The following is a 19,302-nucleotide window of genomic DNA, read 5'->3' on the forward strand; positions in this document are numbered from 1 at the left end:
GCTGATTGTTTTCCACCTCAGCTTAAGTTCTGAGAACTTAGAAGAAATTGGAAATCATAAGGAAAAGGGACATTGTGCTTTTTATTGGACACACAATTCAATACTGTTCTTGGAGTAGTGTTTGGTTTTAAACTTTATGGTTTTGTTAGGTTGAAAGGTACATTCCAGTATAATCTTTCAGCATATGGACACATCTAAATTTGTTTTCCAGGTGAGAATGAAGGCGTACTGTTTATAATCTTTTGTTACTGTATTTTCTTGATTTTTTTCATCATTAAATCCACAGTGTTTAGCATATTAGGTTGACAGTGTTTATTTACTAGTTGCCTTAGAATACTGAGTTTACTGTAAGAATTGGGTTTTCCGTGGATGTTAGGATCTCAGGATTCAAACTTAAAAGTAGTTTCAAAATAAAATTTTAATTTACATTTTTAATGGTAGTCCATTTTTATTCAGCTGAGAACTCTTTCTCAAATAGTGTCATTGTATGAGATAACCAGTGCCAGTGAAGAGTTTGAACTCCAGAGACAGGGTCTAGGTTTATTGAACAGAGATTCCAGTATTGAGTAGCTCTGTGATGGTAGGTGTAGAATTTAACGTTGAAGTCTTGGCCTCTTCTTTTGGTGAAGTGGTACCCTTTTCACAGGGCTGTGGTGAGGACTAAGTGTGTGAAAGCATTCATGTGCCTCACAGTAGCCCCTCACTTAGACTTTGTGCTAGTTAAAATCTACAGTGGGGACTGGCGTCGTGGCATAATGGGTTAAGCCACTGCCTGCTATGCCGGCATCCCATGTGGGTGCTGGAAGTCTCCAATCATATTTTTCAAATCCAGTTGAGAAAAAGAAGTGTATGTTAGCCCAAGAGGACTTAATACTATTGTTAAACTAGAAATAATCAGGTACTGTAATTAGATACATTTTATAGTAACTCAGGAAAAACGTTTTGCACATAGTAGGACCTCAATTACTCTGTGAACTATGCTGTAATTGTAGAATTAATTTGGTGTGGAAATATGTTTTCCTAAAATCTTATTTTTGAGGTATTACAGAGTAGTGATGTATGATGCAGAAAACACTTGAGTACTTAAGCAATAGTATAAATTAACTTTTGTCATTTTTTAGAGTAAGGATACTTACATCTTTGCACTTTTGCTTTCTTTGGCAAGAATTTGGTTCTTTAAAACAGGGCATGCTCATATCATAGCCTGTTCTCTTGTTATGTGTACATAGTTGAACTCTGTCTGCAGTGATAAATTTAGATGATTTTGATAAAATTGACTAGTCAGTTCAAGTTCAGTAATACATCAATTTTGAGATCTTCATTGAATTGATTATGCTTTATCTTTCATGTCTTGACACATCTGTAAATATGAATTTTAAATCACATTTATTTCAGATTAACTTTGTTCAGAGTAGGCATTGTGCTTTTTATTGGACACACAATTCAATACGGTTCTTGGACTAGTGTTTGGTTTTAGACTTTATGGTTTTGTTAGGTTGAAAGGTACATTCTGGTATAATCTTTCAGCATATAGGCATATCTGAATTTGTTTTCCAGGTGAGAATGAAGGAGTACTGTTTATAATCTTTTGTTACTATATTTTCTTGATTCTAAATGTACATTTTATTTATTTTAAAAAATACAGTTGCTTTTTATTTATTTAAAAATTTATTTATTTATCTGAGAGACAAAGACAGCTTTATTCCCTAAATGTTTGCAGTAGCCAGCACTAGGCTGGGCTGAAGCCAGGAGCCAGGAGCTCAGTCCAGATCTCCTGCATGGGTGTCAGGTACCCATTACTTGAGCCATTACTTGCTGCCTCCTGGTTTGCACACTGCCAGTAAGCTGGAGTCAGGAGCTAGAATCAGACCCAGCATTGAACCCGAGTACTCTGATATGGGACCCTCCTGTTATTCTAGGCCAAGTACCTACCCATAAACGTACATTTTAAAAACATTTTTAGGTTTGAAAGGCAGACAGGATAGACAGAGGCAGAAATCTTCCATACCCTGGTTCCCTCCAGAAATGTTCACAATAGCCAAGTCTGGGCCAGGCTGAAACCAGCAGTCGGTTAACTCAGTCAGGGACTTCTACATGGCAGCAGGGACCCGGGTACTTGAGCCCTCACTGCTGCCTCCCAGGGTGCTCATTAGCAGGAAGCTGGCATGGTAAATAGAGCTGGGATTTGAACTCAGGCACTCTAATGTGGGATGCATGTATCTCAATCTGCATCTTAGTTGCTGTGCCAAACACCTGCCCTGATTTGTAAAATTTTTAACCTTGTGAAGTCAGGAAGTGTTTTATAATTGTTATATACTTTTGTTTTATTGATGATGTGTCTTAAAATCAACAGTTGATTAGAGCCTTATGCATAGTACATATGACCATTTATTTGCAATGACAGTGTGTTTTGTAGAGACTGCACTGATATTTAAAAACTTTTAATCATTAGTTGCATGTTTCTTGAGAATGAGTTCATTTTAGAATGTTTTGGCCAATTGAGTCAATTGGTTAGAAAAGGAATTCTTATGTGACTGAGGAGTGCAGACTGTAGGGGAGTATAGAAAGTCCCAAAGTGTGATGGAGGGTTTTTATTTATTTATTTATTTTTAGTAACTACTAAGAAATAACCTTTGTAAATCTCCATGTCCACATATCCATATCCGTCTTGACCCTGAGTGAGTTACTGAATTTTCTTTAAGTTAGATGTGTGTTCATGTGTGTATTTTAAGTGTACATATACAGTGCTTTTACTTTCCTCTGAACCATTAGTCCAGGATGTTGGTTTTAAGATGAGTGCTTGGGGCCAAGATTTGACCCAGTGGTTAAGACGCCCACATACCATGCCAGAGTGCCTGGGCTCATTTCTTGGCTCTGGCTTCTGACTCCTGCTGCTCACCAGTGCCTACCCTGGGAGGCAGCAGTGATGACACAAGTCGTTGGGCCCCTCACGCTCACGTGGGAGACCTGGATTGAGTTCTTGGCTCCTGGCTCTGGGCCCTGGCCTGGCCTATCTCCTCCATTTATGGAGTGAACCAGTGGGTGGGAGTTCTCCTTGCCTGTCTATTTCTCTCTCCACTAAAAATGAATGCTTTCTGTCTTCTGCATTGTGTATAATAATTTCGATACCATATTTTTCAGTTAAATTTGAATAAATAATGATTGTTAAGGTACTCCCCCCACCTCTCCCCTAATCCCCATTTAAGCTAACAGTAGTCCCACACAGTGCTCTTCTTAGTATATGTAAATTTTCCCTGGAGCAGTTAAAAGTGTTAGGTGAAGTCAAACAAACTGAAATTCAGTTTGTATTTTGTTTCTGACTTGTCTTAGTAATTAACTATGTGTATGCAGTTGCTGACTTCAGCATCATAGTAACCTAAGATGTGGCACTGTCTGGAAATTTAGGCAGTTGTCTAGTTGGTTTATATCTGAAATAGTTTTGTCTTAAAAGTTCTGATAAGTGGAAAAGTCTTTTTGTTTGACTTAGCAAGATAATTGCCAGCCTTTGCCATAGTGGTGTAAATAGCCCTAGGTTTACTTAAAGAAAAAAGCCTTTTATTTATTTGAAGGGCAAAGATAGCAGACTTAAGCACAGGCAGAGATCTTGTGTGTACTGGTTTATTCCCCAGGTGACTACAACAGTTAGAACTGGGCCAGGCCCAAGCCTGGAGCTGGGAACTCATCCAGATTCTCCCACATGGGTAGCGGGGACCTAACTACTTGAGCTTTCACCTTCTGCCTCCCAAGGTGAGGGTTAGCAGGAAACTGGAGTCCGAAATAGAACCGAAATGCAAACCTAGGCACTGTAATATGGGTTGCAGGTGCCCTAAGCAGTCGTCTTAACTGCTGTGCCAAACACCCATCTGGTTATCTTCTTTTTTAAATGAACACTGATAAAAGAGTATTACTTAGAAAATCCTGTGGGATTTGTTTAATTCACTTTTAATCGTTTAAGATCATCATCTACATGTGGGAATTATTGATGATTTTTTCATTTTCCTGCAACATAAGGAACAAGTGCCTGAAATCGCTACCTTCCTTATTTCACACACTGAGCCTAAGAAACTTAATACAAAACATGATCTTTTGAGATAGAACTGAATTGCTGTCGTTAAAAACAGCAGGACATCTTGCAGTAATTTAAATGGCAATTCTTAGTGTAATCTTCTGTCAAGAGAAATACAACCATTCTAAGATAATAGTGTCTCAAAATATATTTTAATATATTGACCCATTGCTCAGTTTTGTTGAATTTATCAGTAAATTGCCTTTTGTATTGAGTAATATAATTTGGAATTATAGTTATCTGGAGGGGTTCAAGTTCTGTCATAGAATTCCATGAGCAGAAAAGTATGATTTTTCTTTTTCTTAAACCAAAAGGGGCAGTATAAGCATAAAAAGCAAGATATGTTCTTTGAAAATCCCGTAGAAGTTCTTTTATGTTAAAAATAATTTTCTTTGACAGTTTAAGCATATTCTTTTGAATGCCTGTTCTTTAGTTCTCTGAGTTTAAAAACAATTTCTGAAAGTTATTTATTTTTCTGGTAACAGATCAAGCAATACAGACTTTTTTTTGATGGGAAGCAACAGTTTTTTGTGCAGCTTGCCCCCAACAGTCCCAATTCCATTTCCTTGAAGCAAACTCTTTGAGCTATCTTTGGATTTAGTCCTTCTGTTGATTTTTTGCATATCTCTAAATAATATCCTTATTTCTTATTTGATGAATTGTTAACTAAAATAATATCTTTTGACCCTCTGCTCTTAAATATGTGTTTAATTTGTTTATCCATTTCCTTCCTTCCAGTTAATGATAGTGATATTACAAAAGATTATTGGTTATCTTTATATACTAAAGAATATATTTAAGCCTCTGTTGCTTAAAATTTCAGCAGCATTTCCCAATTGCTTACTTTGCAAAGTGGGATATTAATACTTTATTCTGTCTACTTATTACTGTCCCCGGTCTATTTTTAGCTGTTTCTATTAGCTACAAATAATTTTTTATTTTTTTGTATTCAAAGTTAATACCATTTACATTGTAGAAGTGCAACTGCAGTCTTCTGTGTTTTTGTCATAAACAAAAGACCAATACATTATTTATACTAAATATTTAATGCTACACCAAATAGCATATTAGGATTGGGTTTCCTGTGAGTCCAGTGTTGTAATCCCTGGACTACCCAGTGAGTCCTGTTTAGGCAAAATAGATCATAGCTCTTTTCTTTTCCCCTTAACATTTCTCTCTTGATAAAGTTATATTACATTTTTGCTTCTTACTTGATGAATGATTGATTTCTTTTTTTTTCTTAAAGATTTTATTTATTTATTTGAGAGGTAGAATTACAGACAGTGAGAGGGAGAGACAGAGAGAAAGGTCTTCCATCTGCTGGTTCACTCCCCAAATGGCTGCAACAGCCAGAGCTGTGCTGATCCAAAGCCAGGAGCCAGGAGCTGCTTCTGGGTCTCCCATGTGGGTGCAGGGGCCCAAGGACTTGAGCTATCTTCTACTGCTTTCCCAGGCCATAGCGGAGAGCTGGATGGGAAGAGGAGCAACAGGGACTAGAACTGGTGCCCATATGGGATGCCAGTACCAGGCGGAGGATTAGCCTACTAAACCGCAGTGCCGGCCCATGAATGATTTATTTTTAACAGCTTTTTATTTTTTCTTGTGGGTTTCTGATTTCTCTCCCACCCCCCCAACCCCTTAAATTTTCACTGTTTATACACTCTGCAACGTGCTTATGCCTTTCTCAACCTGTTTGATTTATACCCATCATTCTCTTGCAGAAATAACGCTGAAATGTCTCATCCTTTGTAACTACTCCTCTGTTTCTTTGTTTCCTTTCCCATTTTCTGTATCTACCCCCTTCCCAGTTGGGGTCCTGAATGGGTTGGAGGTGAATGTGTATATGCTCAGTTTGCTATCTTTAACCTGGACCCACCCATTCAGTTTTGAACTACATTTCATACTTCTGTGTGAAATCCATACAAGTTGTTCTCCTGTATCTGATCTTTGAGATGTGTATCATTTAGTTACGGTCATATGACTTTGTATGAATATAAATACATCATAAAATCCATATTAGAAGGAAATTAAGGTTTGTTAAAGATAAAAATGATACAGAGTTTGTCCTAGTTAATGTCTTTATTTTATAGGACAGACAAGTTAGGCACAGAGAGAGCGCGCAAGCGAGTGCGCGCAGGTGCAAGTGGTATTTTTGCCCAAGGACTCAATTAATGGCATAGCAGAATTAAAATGAAAGTTTTTTGGCTTTCAGTTTATTAGTCTTGCTCTGATTCATAATACCTCCCCAACTTTAACTCACATGTTTAAAGAAGTGAAAATCACATTAGTAGCATGCAGTACACTGAGTAAGTTCGTTCCATTCCTATTGGAGGAGTCCTATTTATTCTAGTAGCTCTGGTTGTTGTTTTCAAAAGACATAGAATGAAATTGTGTGAATATAAATGTTTTTATTCAGAGTCTTGTTAAGATATTTTAGTCAGTTATCATCAGAATACTATCATAATAATTACCAGAGACAGGCATCCAGCTGTTAATAATCTCGTTTAAAAACCAAGGCAAAGGAAAATAAATGGTTTTGAGAATTTTTTAAACAAAGCCTAAGCTTAATGAGGCACGGATGATAGTTAAGAGATTGCTAAGTACAGTCTTTTTTTTTTTTTTTTTTTTTTTTTGACAGGCAGAGTGGACAGTGAGAGAAAGAGAGACAGAGAAAGGTCTTCCTTTGCCTTTGGGCGCTGATCTGAAGGCAGGAGCCAGGTGCTTCTCCTGGTCTCCCATGGGGTGCAGGGCCCAAGCACTTGGGCCATCCTCCACTGCACTCCCGGGCTGCAGCAGAGAGCTGGCCTGGAAGAGGGGCAACCGGGACAGAATCCGGTGCCCCGACTGGGACTAGAACCCGGTGTGCTGGTGCCACAGGCGGAGGATTAGCCTATTGAGCCATGGTGCTGGCCAAGATTGCTAAGTACAGTCTTAGAAAACAGTGTAGCAGTGGCTGGCACTGTGACATAGAGGGTAAAGCTGCCTCCTGCAGTGCTGGCATCCCATAAGGGCACTGGTTTGAGTCCCGGCTGGTCCACTTCTAATCTAGCTCTCTGCTACAGCCTGGGAAGGCAGTGGAAGATGGCTCAAGACCTTTGGTCCCTGCACCCATGTGGGAGACCCGGAAGAAGCTCCTGGCTCCTGGCTTTGGATTGGCGCAGCACTGGCCATTGCAGCCAGTTGGGGAGTGAACCAGCGGAGGAAAGACCTCTCTCTCTGCCTCTCCTTCTCTCTCTGTGTAACTCTTTCAAATAAATAAATAAGTCTTTAAAATAATAATAAAAAAAAAAGAGTATAGCACTGTTTGCCTTTCAATATGCACATAGCTTTCTGGATAGAGTTAAAAATGTAGTAGAAAATAACACATGGGGAAGGAAGCAGACTTTAAACTTTTATCCCTCTTTGCATAAAGCTCATGCAATGACCTGATGGTAATTACTCCTGTAATATTAGGATAGCTCTTGCTCGGAGGGTATGATGTCCAGCGTGAAAGCCCAACTTGCCTGTCACTTAGAGGCTTCAGGCAGGGATCCCTTGTGTATTTTGATAAAGTAGTTCTGGGAATTCATTCCTGAAACTATTATCAATTGATTGGATCAGTTTGCATTTAACTTCTTATCAGTTTTCCATCCTAGTTGAGGATTGTCTAGTAAAAATCAGGAGTTAGAATAATCTATAGTGTTGCAGAAGCTTCCTATTTACCATTTTAAAAACTGTGCTGCTGTATATTGTATTAGTATTTCAAGTTTAAAAATGCACAAAAGGAAATAGTACCATTAAAGTATAACAGCTACATGAAATGAGGTGGACATTTGACTTAGCAGTCAAGATGCCCACATCCCACATCAGAGTACCTGGGTTTGATACTCAGCTCTTTCTTCACATTCTCTCTGCCTCTCAGATAAGAAAGAGAGCGCTAGGGGGAGGGAGAGATTTTTTTTTCATATTAAGAGCACAGACATTTTAATATAATGTTCTTTGTTTTTATTTTAAAGAATTCAGAAGGAACTTGCAGAAATTACATTGGACCCTCCTCCCAACTGTAGGTAAGTACTTAAGGATTTTAATGTATCTTTTGCGGTGTGGTTGAACTCTTGGTGTGATGTGAAACTGTTATGGTAGTCTGCTCAATCAGTAAAACCCTCACTGTAGTTTAGACTTAACTGTGGAAGACAGTATTTGTTGTCTCTGTGCAGAAACAGAGTATTCAGTAACTGTGTTTGTGATGGTAGAATGGAGTTGCCCAAAGTAGTGTAATGCAGTAACAACATGATAAAACGACAGGGTAACAAATAGAATTTTTTTTCGGGCATAAGTGTTAGGGCCTTAAATGATTTTTAAATTATGAAATAATAATGTGGTTAAAATACTTGCTGTTTGATCACTATTCAGTTGTTGTTTTGTTGGAAATAGATTTTTTAAAAGGAACATTAAACAGTACGTCTTCTTGGTTTATGGTATTTTTCATGACTGTTGATTGTAACTGAGAATGCATGTTCTGAGGCTATCTTAAATATAAAACACACCTTTTATAAATACGTGCCCCCCTATTTTCTGGATGGTGCTTACTGAGAGGAAACCAGGTGCTTGCTTGGAGATGGTTAATGTTGTACAAGTACATAGAGGAAGAAGAGAAAAATAGCTTTCTGTCTTACGTTGTATCTTGGGTCTGTTTCAGTATTTGGAAGATGACTGACTTTTTAAGGCATTTATTTTGGTTTTGATGTTAGGTTAGTGCTGGAACCAGGCCAACATGGAACTTTTATAATTTAAATTGATGTCTTATGTTGAAGGAGAAGGCAGATTAAGTGAAAATGTTTCCAACATTGATTGGAAGTAGAATTTATTGTTTGGTGTGATTTCTGGTTTTGCTGACCTCATTTTAATGTGAAAAAATGAAACTATAAATATTAAAAAGTAAACATTTTGCAGATCATTATATTGATATTTGGCTAGTTTAAAACTGTTTCGTGTAGGAAAAATTCTAATGAAGTTTATTATGTTGCGGTCAGTCTAATACAGTTCTTTACACAAGAGTCATGAATAGTATATAAACTTGTAGTAAAAATGTTCAAGGAATGTTTCATTCAACTAGAACAAATATTTCTTTGTTAGGTAAAACTATATAACAGAAGACTTAATCACACTTGAGGCCGTGTTATTATCCAAGCTGTTTCGATGGCAGATTGTTGCTTAGCTTTTGGTGGCCAAGTCACGTAAATGGATTGATTTGTGGAAAAAACTCCAGTTTGAATTAAATCTAAAATCACCTTTGATTCTTAGAATAGTATTTAATGGTCTGAATCTTTTTAAAATAAGATATATTATATATTATTTTTATAGCTATGTAGACAACTGGATTTTTAAAATATGTGACTTTAATTGTTATTCTTCTTTGCCTAAGTTATAACAACAGATTTTGGGCAAAATAAACTAATTACTTTGTTTTAATGAGTTTGAGGCCCATTTCTGATAAATGAAATCCACATATAATGTGATGTAGATTGTTTCAACTTTACTATTGGGTATTTTATTTTCTAATACATTGAATAATTTGATTTAGCTTTCACTTACTATAGATAATAATTCATCTCCCATTGAACCAATATTGTAAACATGCATGAAAACTTAGGAGACCGAGGAAAAGAATTACATCATGCTTACTATTTACATAAAGAAATAATTGAAGCATAACTCTATTTAAAGTAAAAAAGCTTAAGTATAGTGTCATCTGCAGTTTGGAGGTTTACTTTTTCATTGAACCGTATTAAATAATGATACCATTACTGATTCAAACGTAGGTTCTTTATAGATAAAGCTAAATGTGTATAATAGTTCTTCATTTTTAAATGTAGAAATCACACGTAATAAACCTTTCAGACAGTTTTAGGAAAGATATGTAGTTCAGTTGATTTCCTGGCTTATGGGAGTTTGCAAGGAAATCCCCCTGTGGTTTGAAGATTGGGCAGCCACTAACTGTGCCTTACAAGTTAAGTCTGCAGTACAGTGGCTTTGGCTCCTTTTGTTGATCCTAAAATAGTTGCTTGGACTGGGTCAGGCAGAGAGAAAGATCATTTACCTTTATACAGTGCTTCCTTGGCAAGCAGAGGATCCTCTGTGCTATGGTTGATTGGTAAGTGGTGATTAGTTTTACATTTCCTGTGTGCCTGTGCTACTTCACCAAAATGTTTGGTGTACTTGTTAAGTGGATTACTGTGGTCTTTGGATTGTTTGGTGTCAAATATTTCTATGTGGTTTATAGTAAATCTGCCCTTATATTTCAGTGAAAATGTGGTTATTATCTTCAGAAAGACAAGTTAGAGTATAATTGTAGTTTGGCTTATTTTTGACCGAAGCTAATACTTAGTGCTTTTGTGGTTGGTTTTAAAAGTTTTGTGCTGCCTTCCTGATGGCTCTAATGAATTATTTGCAAAAATGAGCAAACTAAAGCTACCTTCCAAATAGAACAAGCCAGAGTCCCTTCCTTAGCAAATCATATCTGAGTTCAGAAGCAATCATTCCCTTCGTTCTCCCTTTGCCTCTTCCAGAACACATGTCTCTTAGAACCCTGCCTTTTTTGGTTTCTTAGCTATCACAGCTAAAGATTATGTGTGAGGAAACATCTGTGGGTTTACCTGGTTAGACAGGCAGAATGGAGGATTTAATTTATTGGTTAGCTGTGGGGGGTGGGGGTGTTTCTCATTCCACTTAGAATGTGGTTTATCCTATTTTCTGGAACCTTAACAGACTAGTACCATCCAGTTCTGTGTGTCTATCAGTTTAGAAATGGGACCTCTGAATTTCGGTGCATCTCTTAAGTGGAGCCTGATTAAGCAACTCGTGTAATCAAAATGAACCATGTATTTACGTATTGTGTAAATCTGTCATTTGAATTATATTGGTAATATAAAATCTCCCTGAATTGCATCATTCAATGTAGATAGATATGTTTATGTAAGGCATTTTTAGAGGAAGTTACTCTATGATAGTTTTCATTAATTTTTTTTCAGATTTTGAATAAAAAATGTTTTGAAAGCATATCTACAAATGATTTCATAGATTAAATTATATGTTCTTATAGGAAATGCATGCTTGTACATCTTTCAGTTTTCCTTTTTGTTGTCCTTGAATGAGATAAAAATGCAATAATACAGTTTTATTTTTGAAGCTGGATTAAAATTTTCTTAATGGTGTTTTTCTACATTTTGGTTTACAGACCAAGTGTTAATAATTTCTATTTAAAAAGTCATAGTGTCTGTAAACCCCTAGGTACAGAAAATATACACTATTGGAGTGAAATTTTGTATATACTTAGAAGATTTCCTAGAAATAGTAGAATGTATTTTTGCTTGGCTTCAGCTCTTCTGTTGTATAACATAACTGACCCATGACATTTGTAAGGACTCTATCCTGAGGTCTCTGCAGAACCATAAATGTTTTCATATTACTAGCAGAGATTGTGGTGGCTGGGCTGTTGGGTACAATTGCTCCTTACTTTAGCACACCAGCTTAGCCAGATGAAGTAAGTAAAATTCATGCTATATTCTTACAGAGCTCATGACAGTTAGAATTGATGCCCCTTATATATGCCTGCATGTTGTGGCTTTCACAGTTCTTCAAAAGTTATCAAAAGCACAAATCTTAAATCAGTGAATGCCAGTGTGTTCATTTATATTTCCTTTGTGTTAGTGAAAAACTGGTAGCAAATGGGCTAATCTCTAAATAAAAATTAAAATTTTTGTCATCTAGAGGATAACTTGTTCTGTTTAGCAAAGAAGCTAAGTTCAAGTTCTAATATGATCTGACACTGCTAAAATTTAGGTAAGTAAGTATGGGAACAATAGAGGATCCTTACTACTTTTTGAAGGTAGAGGCTACGGTATAATGACATTTGGATTTTGATTTTTGATGTAGTAATTGAGCAACTAAAAGGAGGAGAAGAATAAAAAATATCCTTAAATTACACTAGCAGTTTGTACTTTTCATTTTTAAGTGTTTCAAGGGTCTGCTATTGAACACTGGCTCTGCTTTTCTTCTTCTTTGTCAAGAAGAAGCTTTTTGAGATACACAGTACAAAATCCACTTTACTTAGGTTTTTAGTATAATCACAGAGTTGTGCAGTCTTCACAATTTTGCAACATTTGACTAATCTAAAAAGATACAGTATGCCTTTTAGTGCTTGACTCTTCTCCATTTTGCCCCAAACTTCTCTGCCCTCATCTCCATGCAGCAGTTCACTTTCTATCTTGGAAATTTGCCTTATCTGAACATTGGCTATAAATGGGATCATATAGTAATTTTGTATGTGAGAGAGACTGGCTGCTTTTATAAAGTATTCTGTTTCTAAGGTTCATGAATGTTGCAGCATGTATCATACTTTATTCCTACTTGTTGCCAAAAAATACTGCATTTTTGTGGATATACCACAGGTTATCCACTCAACACTTTATGGACAATTAGGTTATTTCTACTTTCTGGCTATTATGAATAATGATGCTATGAACATTGGAGTGCAAGTTTTTGGATATTTATTTGGTTTTATTTTTCTTGGGTATATACCTAATTAAGAGTAGAATTGCTGGGTCACTTATTCCAAGTTGCTGTTTAACATTTGGGGGACCTGCCATCCTGTATTCCAAAGTGACTACGTTATTTTACTTTCTTAACAGTACTGTGTGAGGGTTCCAGTTTCTCTACAGTGTTGGTAATTGTCCACAGTGTTATTGTCCATCTTTTTGACAGCCATTTTAGTAAACATGAAGTAGTATTTCATTGTGGCTTTTGATTTATGTTGCTCTGATAGATAATGATGATTATCATATGTTGGCCAATTGTATATTTTCTTTGAAGAAATGTATTTTAAATTCTTTTCCTATTATTTTTTTGGTTGTTGTTGTAAGAGTTCTTTATGTATTTTGGATTTAAGTCTTATATATCGGATTAACAATTTGCAAATATTTTCTCCTGTGAAATTTTTTTAACTTTCTTGGCTTTTGAAGCATAGAACTCAATCTGGGTCTCTCCATGGCTGGCAGGGTCCCAAGAATTGGGCCATCTTTCACTACCTTCCCAGGCACATTAGCTGGGAGTTGAGTTGGAAGTGGAGCTGCTGGGACTCAAACCAGTACTCATATAGCATGCTGGCATTGCAGGCAGTGGCTTAACCCACTGTACCATAAAACCAGCCCCCAGTACAAAACTTTTTATTTTTGATGAAATCTGATTTCTTTTGTGGCTTGTGTATAGGGGTCATATCTAATAAACTTGTTTAATTGAAGGCCACAAAGATTTATGCCTGTATTTTTCTTCGTAGAAGTTTACAGTTTTTGCTTTTATATTTAAATCCCTGATTATTTTTAAATTAATTTTTATGTGGTATGAGAGTCCATCTGCCTTTTTTTTTTTTTTTGTCTTATAGAGAACTGTGTGTTGAAAAAAACTATTTTCCCCAGTGAATTATCTTGATAACCCTTGCTGAAAATCAGTAGGTCATCAGGGCCAGCCTTGTGGCATGGCAGGTTAGGCCGTCACCTGCTACACCAGAGTCTCATATGAGTGCTGGTTGGAGTCCCAGCTGCTCTACTTTGAATCCAGCTCCCTGCTGGTGCACCTGGGAAAGCAGTGGAAGATGGGCCCCTGCCACCCCTGTGGGAGACCTGGATAAGGCCCCTGGATCCTTTGGCCTGGCCATGTCCTGGTTGTTGCAGCCATTTCGGGGAGTGAACCAGTGGAGAGAAGATTCTGTGTGTGTGTGTGTGTGTGTGTGTGTGTCCCTTTCTTTGTAACTCTGCCTTTCAAATAAAATGAATACAACTTTTTTTTTTTTTTTTTAAATCAGTGGGTCATGAATGTGGAAATTTACTGCTGAACTCCCAAATCTATTCCATTGATCTTATACTGGTAACACAGTCTTGATTACTGTAGCTTTTTGATAAGTTTTGAGTTTGAAAGTCTGAGTCCTCAAATTGGTTTACTCTTCATTCTCTAAGCATAACCACTATCTCACCTTACTGATGATTTGAGACATTTAATAGAAGTGTGTTTTTCAGATCACAGAACAGATGTTATGTAAGGAAAATGTATGTGGGAATTAGATTTTTTGAAACTGTATTACAGAACAGGAAAGTATTGAGGGAGAAATTGAGAACAGTATTTAAATCGGTGTGATCTCTAGAAAGAGCTGCCAGTGTGGAAACCTAATTATTTTCCTCTTCTTGTTATTGTAATGTTTGTATAGCATTTTAGCTTTTGAAGATTTTCATATGGGGTGTCATTTAGTCTTTTCAATCTCTCTGTGGGATTCTTAAAGTTAAGTAACTTGCTCAGGGTTGCAGTCTTAAAAATGGTTGATTTGGATTTAAAACCAGGTTTTTTGGTCTTCATCCTTTACTTTTCCACCTGTGACCAGATAACACATTTAAAATTAAATTTGTGAGTAGCTACTTGTGGTTAAGGAAAAAAAAAAAAAACCATAAAAAAATCAACATGTAAAGCAGTCTGAAATAGCATTTGTACTATGCTTGATTTATATTTCTGGATTTCATGATATGGTATTTAGCTGGAACATTTTGAAAAATAATTCTCTAAATATAGTGATTTCTATCATATCCCCTTGTGTATTTGTGTGTTTATTGGTGTTATTATTATTGGCATATGGCCAGGTAAAGATTTCTTTACATTTGACAGTCCTTAACTTGATGTTTGCAGATGTCTGCAGTTTTAATGCCAAATTGGTTTTTCCCTGTTATGCAGCCTGATTCTGGGTCACCTCCCTCTACAGTTCAGTTCAGTATTTATTGAGGGCTTAATGTTAGCTCTATGCTAGGCCAAGTGTAGACTACAAAAAGATATCCAGATGTGGTTCCTAATCCTGAAGATCTGGTTACAACTAATAAGACATAAATATACTTAGAGAACCATGTAAGTAGGTCATACTGTGAGAATAAAGTGGGTTCTGGTATTTATTAAGCTGAGAAATCAATTAGGGAAAACTTCTCAAAGGAATAAAGTGAACTGGGGACATTGAAGAATGGGTAGGATTTGGTAAGGTGTAGAAGGAAATAGGAGTGGTAAGAATGAGTGCAGGCGGAAACATGAAGAGATACAGTAAAGTTTTTTTGGGGCGGAGAGGTCAACAGGTTATCCTTACTATGTGTGAGTTAAGATTTGTTAAAGGATAGCTAGGAAAAGTGTTGAAATTACTAGTCACTGTCATTTGATTTAAGTATTGAGTAGAAGAATAGAATTATAATTTTGAATGAAAATTTTGTCGTAGAAATTAGCATGATGAGGTATGGAGTATAGAGGATGTGAAGGGGAAGATACACAGAGTTATGGAGTCTACTGAGGAAGTGGTTTCTTGGGGGCAGCAATGGAGGCCCTGATGGTGTGATCCTAGAGATGAAAGAGGACAGAAAGGAGTGGAACTTGGAGATGTTTTCTAGCTGGCAGATTTGTTGATAGTGTGGTTTTTAAGAGACAGTTAAGGAGTGAAGAATGACGCAAGTGCTTAGTACCTGTAGATGAAGAGAATGGTGGTACTGTTGGCAGAAACTTGTTTGTCTCTGTGGTCTCTGCATATCAAAATTGAGAAGACTTCCTCTAGTTTGGCTGTCTTGAAGCTCAGATCCTCACTTAGCTCCTCAGTTTTATTAATTAACAGATTTTTTTAAGAAATAGAAACCTTGGTCTTTGGTAGCATTTTATTTACTTATCCCTTTTCCTCTTTTTATATCCCTTCCTTCATTTTGTTATTTAATGCCACAAAATTTTTTGTAAGCCAGCATCAGGTCTTTCTGGAGCATTGCATGTTACCAATAAATATACTATGTATAGCTTAAAGTTTATGTGAATGTGTATATTTAGAAAGAATTATTTAGTAGAATGATGGCATATTTAGAAAGAATCATTTATATGACAAAATTTGAATATACCTTGGAGTCTTGTGTCATGTAGGGTGCTGAATGATTCATATCCATCTCAATTTTCTTTGATACAGATAGTCAAGGAATTTTTTTTTTAACCTCAAGAGTTCTTGATTCAGTTTCTGTGGTTTTGAGTGTTTTTGTATAGACTTTATGAAGACAAAGACTATTTAAATAATATTGAGTGCTCGCTTCAGCAGCACATATACTAAATATTGACATGCACAGAGTGAATAGCACAGTTAAGGAGACTTGTTTGGAATAGCAACTGCAGGTTGGATAGCTTCAAGGTTGGGGTTTGTGTCCAGTGTGATAGAGAATGAGAGAAAGCATGGTGACACCTTATATTCTATTGGTAGTTTAGGATTCTGAGTTTCAAGCTTGTTTATATTCTTATTTTATACCTTCTTTCATGATTTTTAAGTTGGGCTTCCTTTTATTGATGTCAAGAGTATGTATATAGTTTTCTTTTTGTCTTTACCTTAAGACTGACTTTTCACCTCAGCACAACCAACATAGGGTTCACTGGCTGGATACTTGTTAGTTCAAATGGGGGAACTTTATGTGGAATTATTTACTATCATGTACCTTTACTTCAAAACTGTAGCAAGGGAAGTCATAATGACTCCAATAAAACTATCAAAAATTTTTTGCTTTCTGCTTCAGAATGTTATTTGTTTGTCTTTAACCATAGATTTAAAAATATTTGTTTGCTAATAAAAGAAAATGTTGAATGATTAAGTTTAGTGCCCATTAGTTGTGATCTTTCAATGTTTTGGTTTTTTTTTTCCTGTTCTTTACAACTTTAGGAACGTTACAAGATAGTGTCTGGAAAGGTATTAAATGATCACACTGGGATTATATTTTATAAGACAGCAGAAAGTTTTATCGTTTTGTTTGCCCAGCTTTATAACTGGTTATTATTTTGGATTTATTACCTAAGCTCTTTTGATAGAAAGATTATATTACTCTCTAACATGTTAATATTTTCATTCTCATAGCTGTTTTAGCATTTAAGATACCCTGAAAACTATTCTTTTGTATATCAAAATAATTTCAGTGATTACTACATTTATCAATCTAAATATTTTTTTGTAAATGAAGCATTATTGAATGACTATTCAAACTTTTGTTACTTTATTTTTAGAACCATGCAAATTTTGATTTTTCCATTTGCTTTTTGGACTGTGTTTTAAATGTTTGTTTAGAATTGTCTAACAGGGTGTACATACCTTAGGGACTTAATGGGATGCTTTTATTTTTTATTTCATTATTTTTGCAGATTTAGTTATTGATTTGAAAGTTAGTGCTACAGAGAGAGAGGGAGCAGACAGAGATCCTCCATCCTGCACCTGCTGGTTCACTCCTTAGAGGGCTGCAGCAGCTGTTGCTGGGGCAGGTTGAAGTCAGGAGCCAGGAGCTTCATCTGGGTCTTCATGTGGATAGCAGTGCCTCAGAACACTTGGGGCACCTTCTGCTGCTTTTCCCAGGCCATTAGCAGGGAGCTAGATTGGAAGTGGAGCAGCCAGGATGTGCCCATATGGGCATGCTGGTGTCGCAGGCAGCGGCTTTACCCTCTAAGCCACGGGGCCAGCAGTGGGAGTCTTTTAAAGGTATATCTATCTTTGGTAGAAGCAGCACATTATTCTAAAATGTACAATAGAATCAGGTAAAGCCATAAGCCAAAATTCATTTTCTAGTCTAATACACAATAGGTAGACTATCTGTATAGTGTCTTGTAAGAGGAGGTGTAGTCATGGTACAAATGGCCAGAAGTTCCAAATGGCCCTCATACCACATCAGGATTTCCGTTTAACATCTTCTGTCCTCGCTGTTGTCAGTTCTACTGATGCCTCACATTGAACTCTTGATTCACTTGGGCAGGAGCTCTTGCTTTATTCCCCCGTATTTCAGATCTTAGCATTCAGTTGACATTGACTAAATCTATGAGTGAAGACAATTAATTGTAGTAGGGAGCTATCAGCTGTGGGAGGGCTCCCAGTATCTGAGGCAGTATGCTAAGTGCATTTACCAGCATTATCTGATTTCATTTTCCTGACTATCCTTGAGGTAGCTGCTAGTTCTACACAGCGTTTTATAGATGGGAAGGCAGGCTTGCAGAGGTTTAGTGACTCACCCCCGGGTCACACAGTGAGTAAGCAGCAGAACTAGGATTTCAACTTTGTCGCTTCTGACTTCAGAGCTCAAGTGTTCTGAGGCCTTGCCATGCTGTTGCCATTTGTGAACTGATACAGAACAGTAGTATAGAACAGCCTAGCCCGTTTTCTTCTGTGGAAGCGTTCTGTGCCTGCGCCGCTCAGCACAGCAGCCACTGGCCACGTGAGTGTGTGGCCGTTGAGTGCTGGAAAGGTGTCTAGTCCAGCTGAGTAACTGAACTTTTCATTTGCATTTGCACAACCATGTGTGACTGCTAAGTACTGTATGGAACGGCACAGACCTGGAAAAATAGCTCAGAAAACATTTATTTATTTGAAACCAGAGTGACAGAAAGGGATCCTCCATCTGGTGGTTCACTCTACAAATGCTTATACCAGCAAGGTTGGGTCAGGTTGTAACCAGGAGCCAGAACTCCATCTGTTTTTCCATGTCAACGACAGGAACCCAGGGACTTGGGCCATCATCTTCTTCCTCCCAGACGCACTAGCAGGAAGCTGGGTCAGAAGATGGGCGGGATTTGATCCTGGACGTTGCAGTGAGGGATGGGGGTGTCTTTAGTGATGGCCTAACCCATTGCACCACAATGCCTGCCTCACAGGAAAATAACTTTTTAAGTTTAAACATACACTGATATTTAAATATCAGTTAACATTCAATTATTAGGTTATTTTGACCATCTTTTTTTTTTTTTTTTAATTTGTTTATTTTTATTCGAAAGACAGAGAGAGTGAGCTGGTAAGAGCACTAGTGATCTGCTCTCCAAATAGCCCGCAGCTAATGAAGCTGGGCTAGGCCAAAGCCTGGAGTCAGGAATTCTGTTCAGGTCTCTGGCATGAGTAGCAGGAACCCAACTACTGGAGCCATCACCACTGTCTCCCAGCATAGCAGGAGACTACAGGCAAGAGCAGAGCTGGGCCTCGAACCTAGGAACCTTGATATTATAAGTGGGCATCACAAGTGAAATCCTAACCTCTGCTCCACTTGTCCACACCTATTTTGACCTTTTTTGATGGTGCCTTTGGTTATTTATTCTACATGAGTATGTACATATATACGCATGTCCGTACTTACATAACTAGATCCTACAGAATGACTTTTGCATCTGTCTTCCTCCCAATTCAATGTTTAAGTCTG

The 19,302-nt window shown here is 37.1% G+C and overlaps 1 protein-coding gene across 6 annotated transcripts in view; it reads left to right on the top strand.

Annotated features, from left to right (window-relative positions):
* UBE2E2 (ubiquitin conjugating enzyme E2 E2) overlaps window positions 1-19,302 on the top strand; it is a 388,722-nt gene that overhangs the window by 8,643 nt on the left and 360,777 nt on the right. For all 6 annotated transcript variants that reach the window (XR_016233326.1, XM_051858867.3, XM_070072853.2 and 3 more), the window contains exon 3: window positions 8,062-8,112. Coding sequence is in view for 3 of the 6 variants with exons in the window: in XM_051858867.3 (XP_051714827.1) it covers window positions 8,062-8,112 (51 nt within the window). In the remaining 3 variants the exon portion in view is untranslated. The remainder of the gene's footprint in view (window positions 1-8,061; window positions 8,113-19,302) is intronic.

This window comes from Oryctolagus cuniculus, chromosome 4 (genome assembly GCF_051225735.1).
Source record: "Oryctolagus cuniculus isolate XC-2025 breed Fujian yellow rabbit chromosome 4, ASM5122573v1, whole genome shotgun sequence".
Taxonomy (NCBI): Eukaryota; Metazoa; Chordata; class Mammalia; order Lagomorpha; family Leporidae; genus Oryctolagus; species Oryctolagus cuniculus.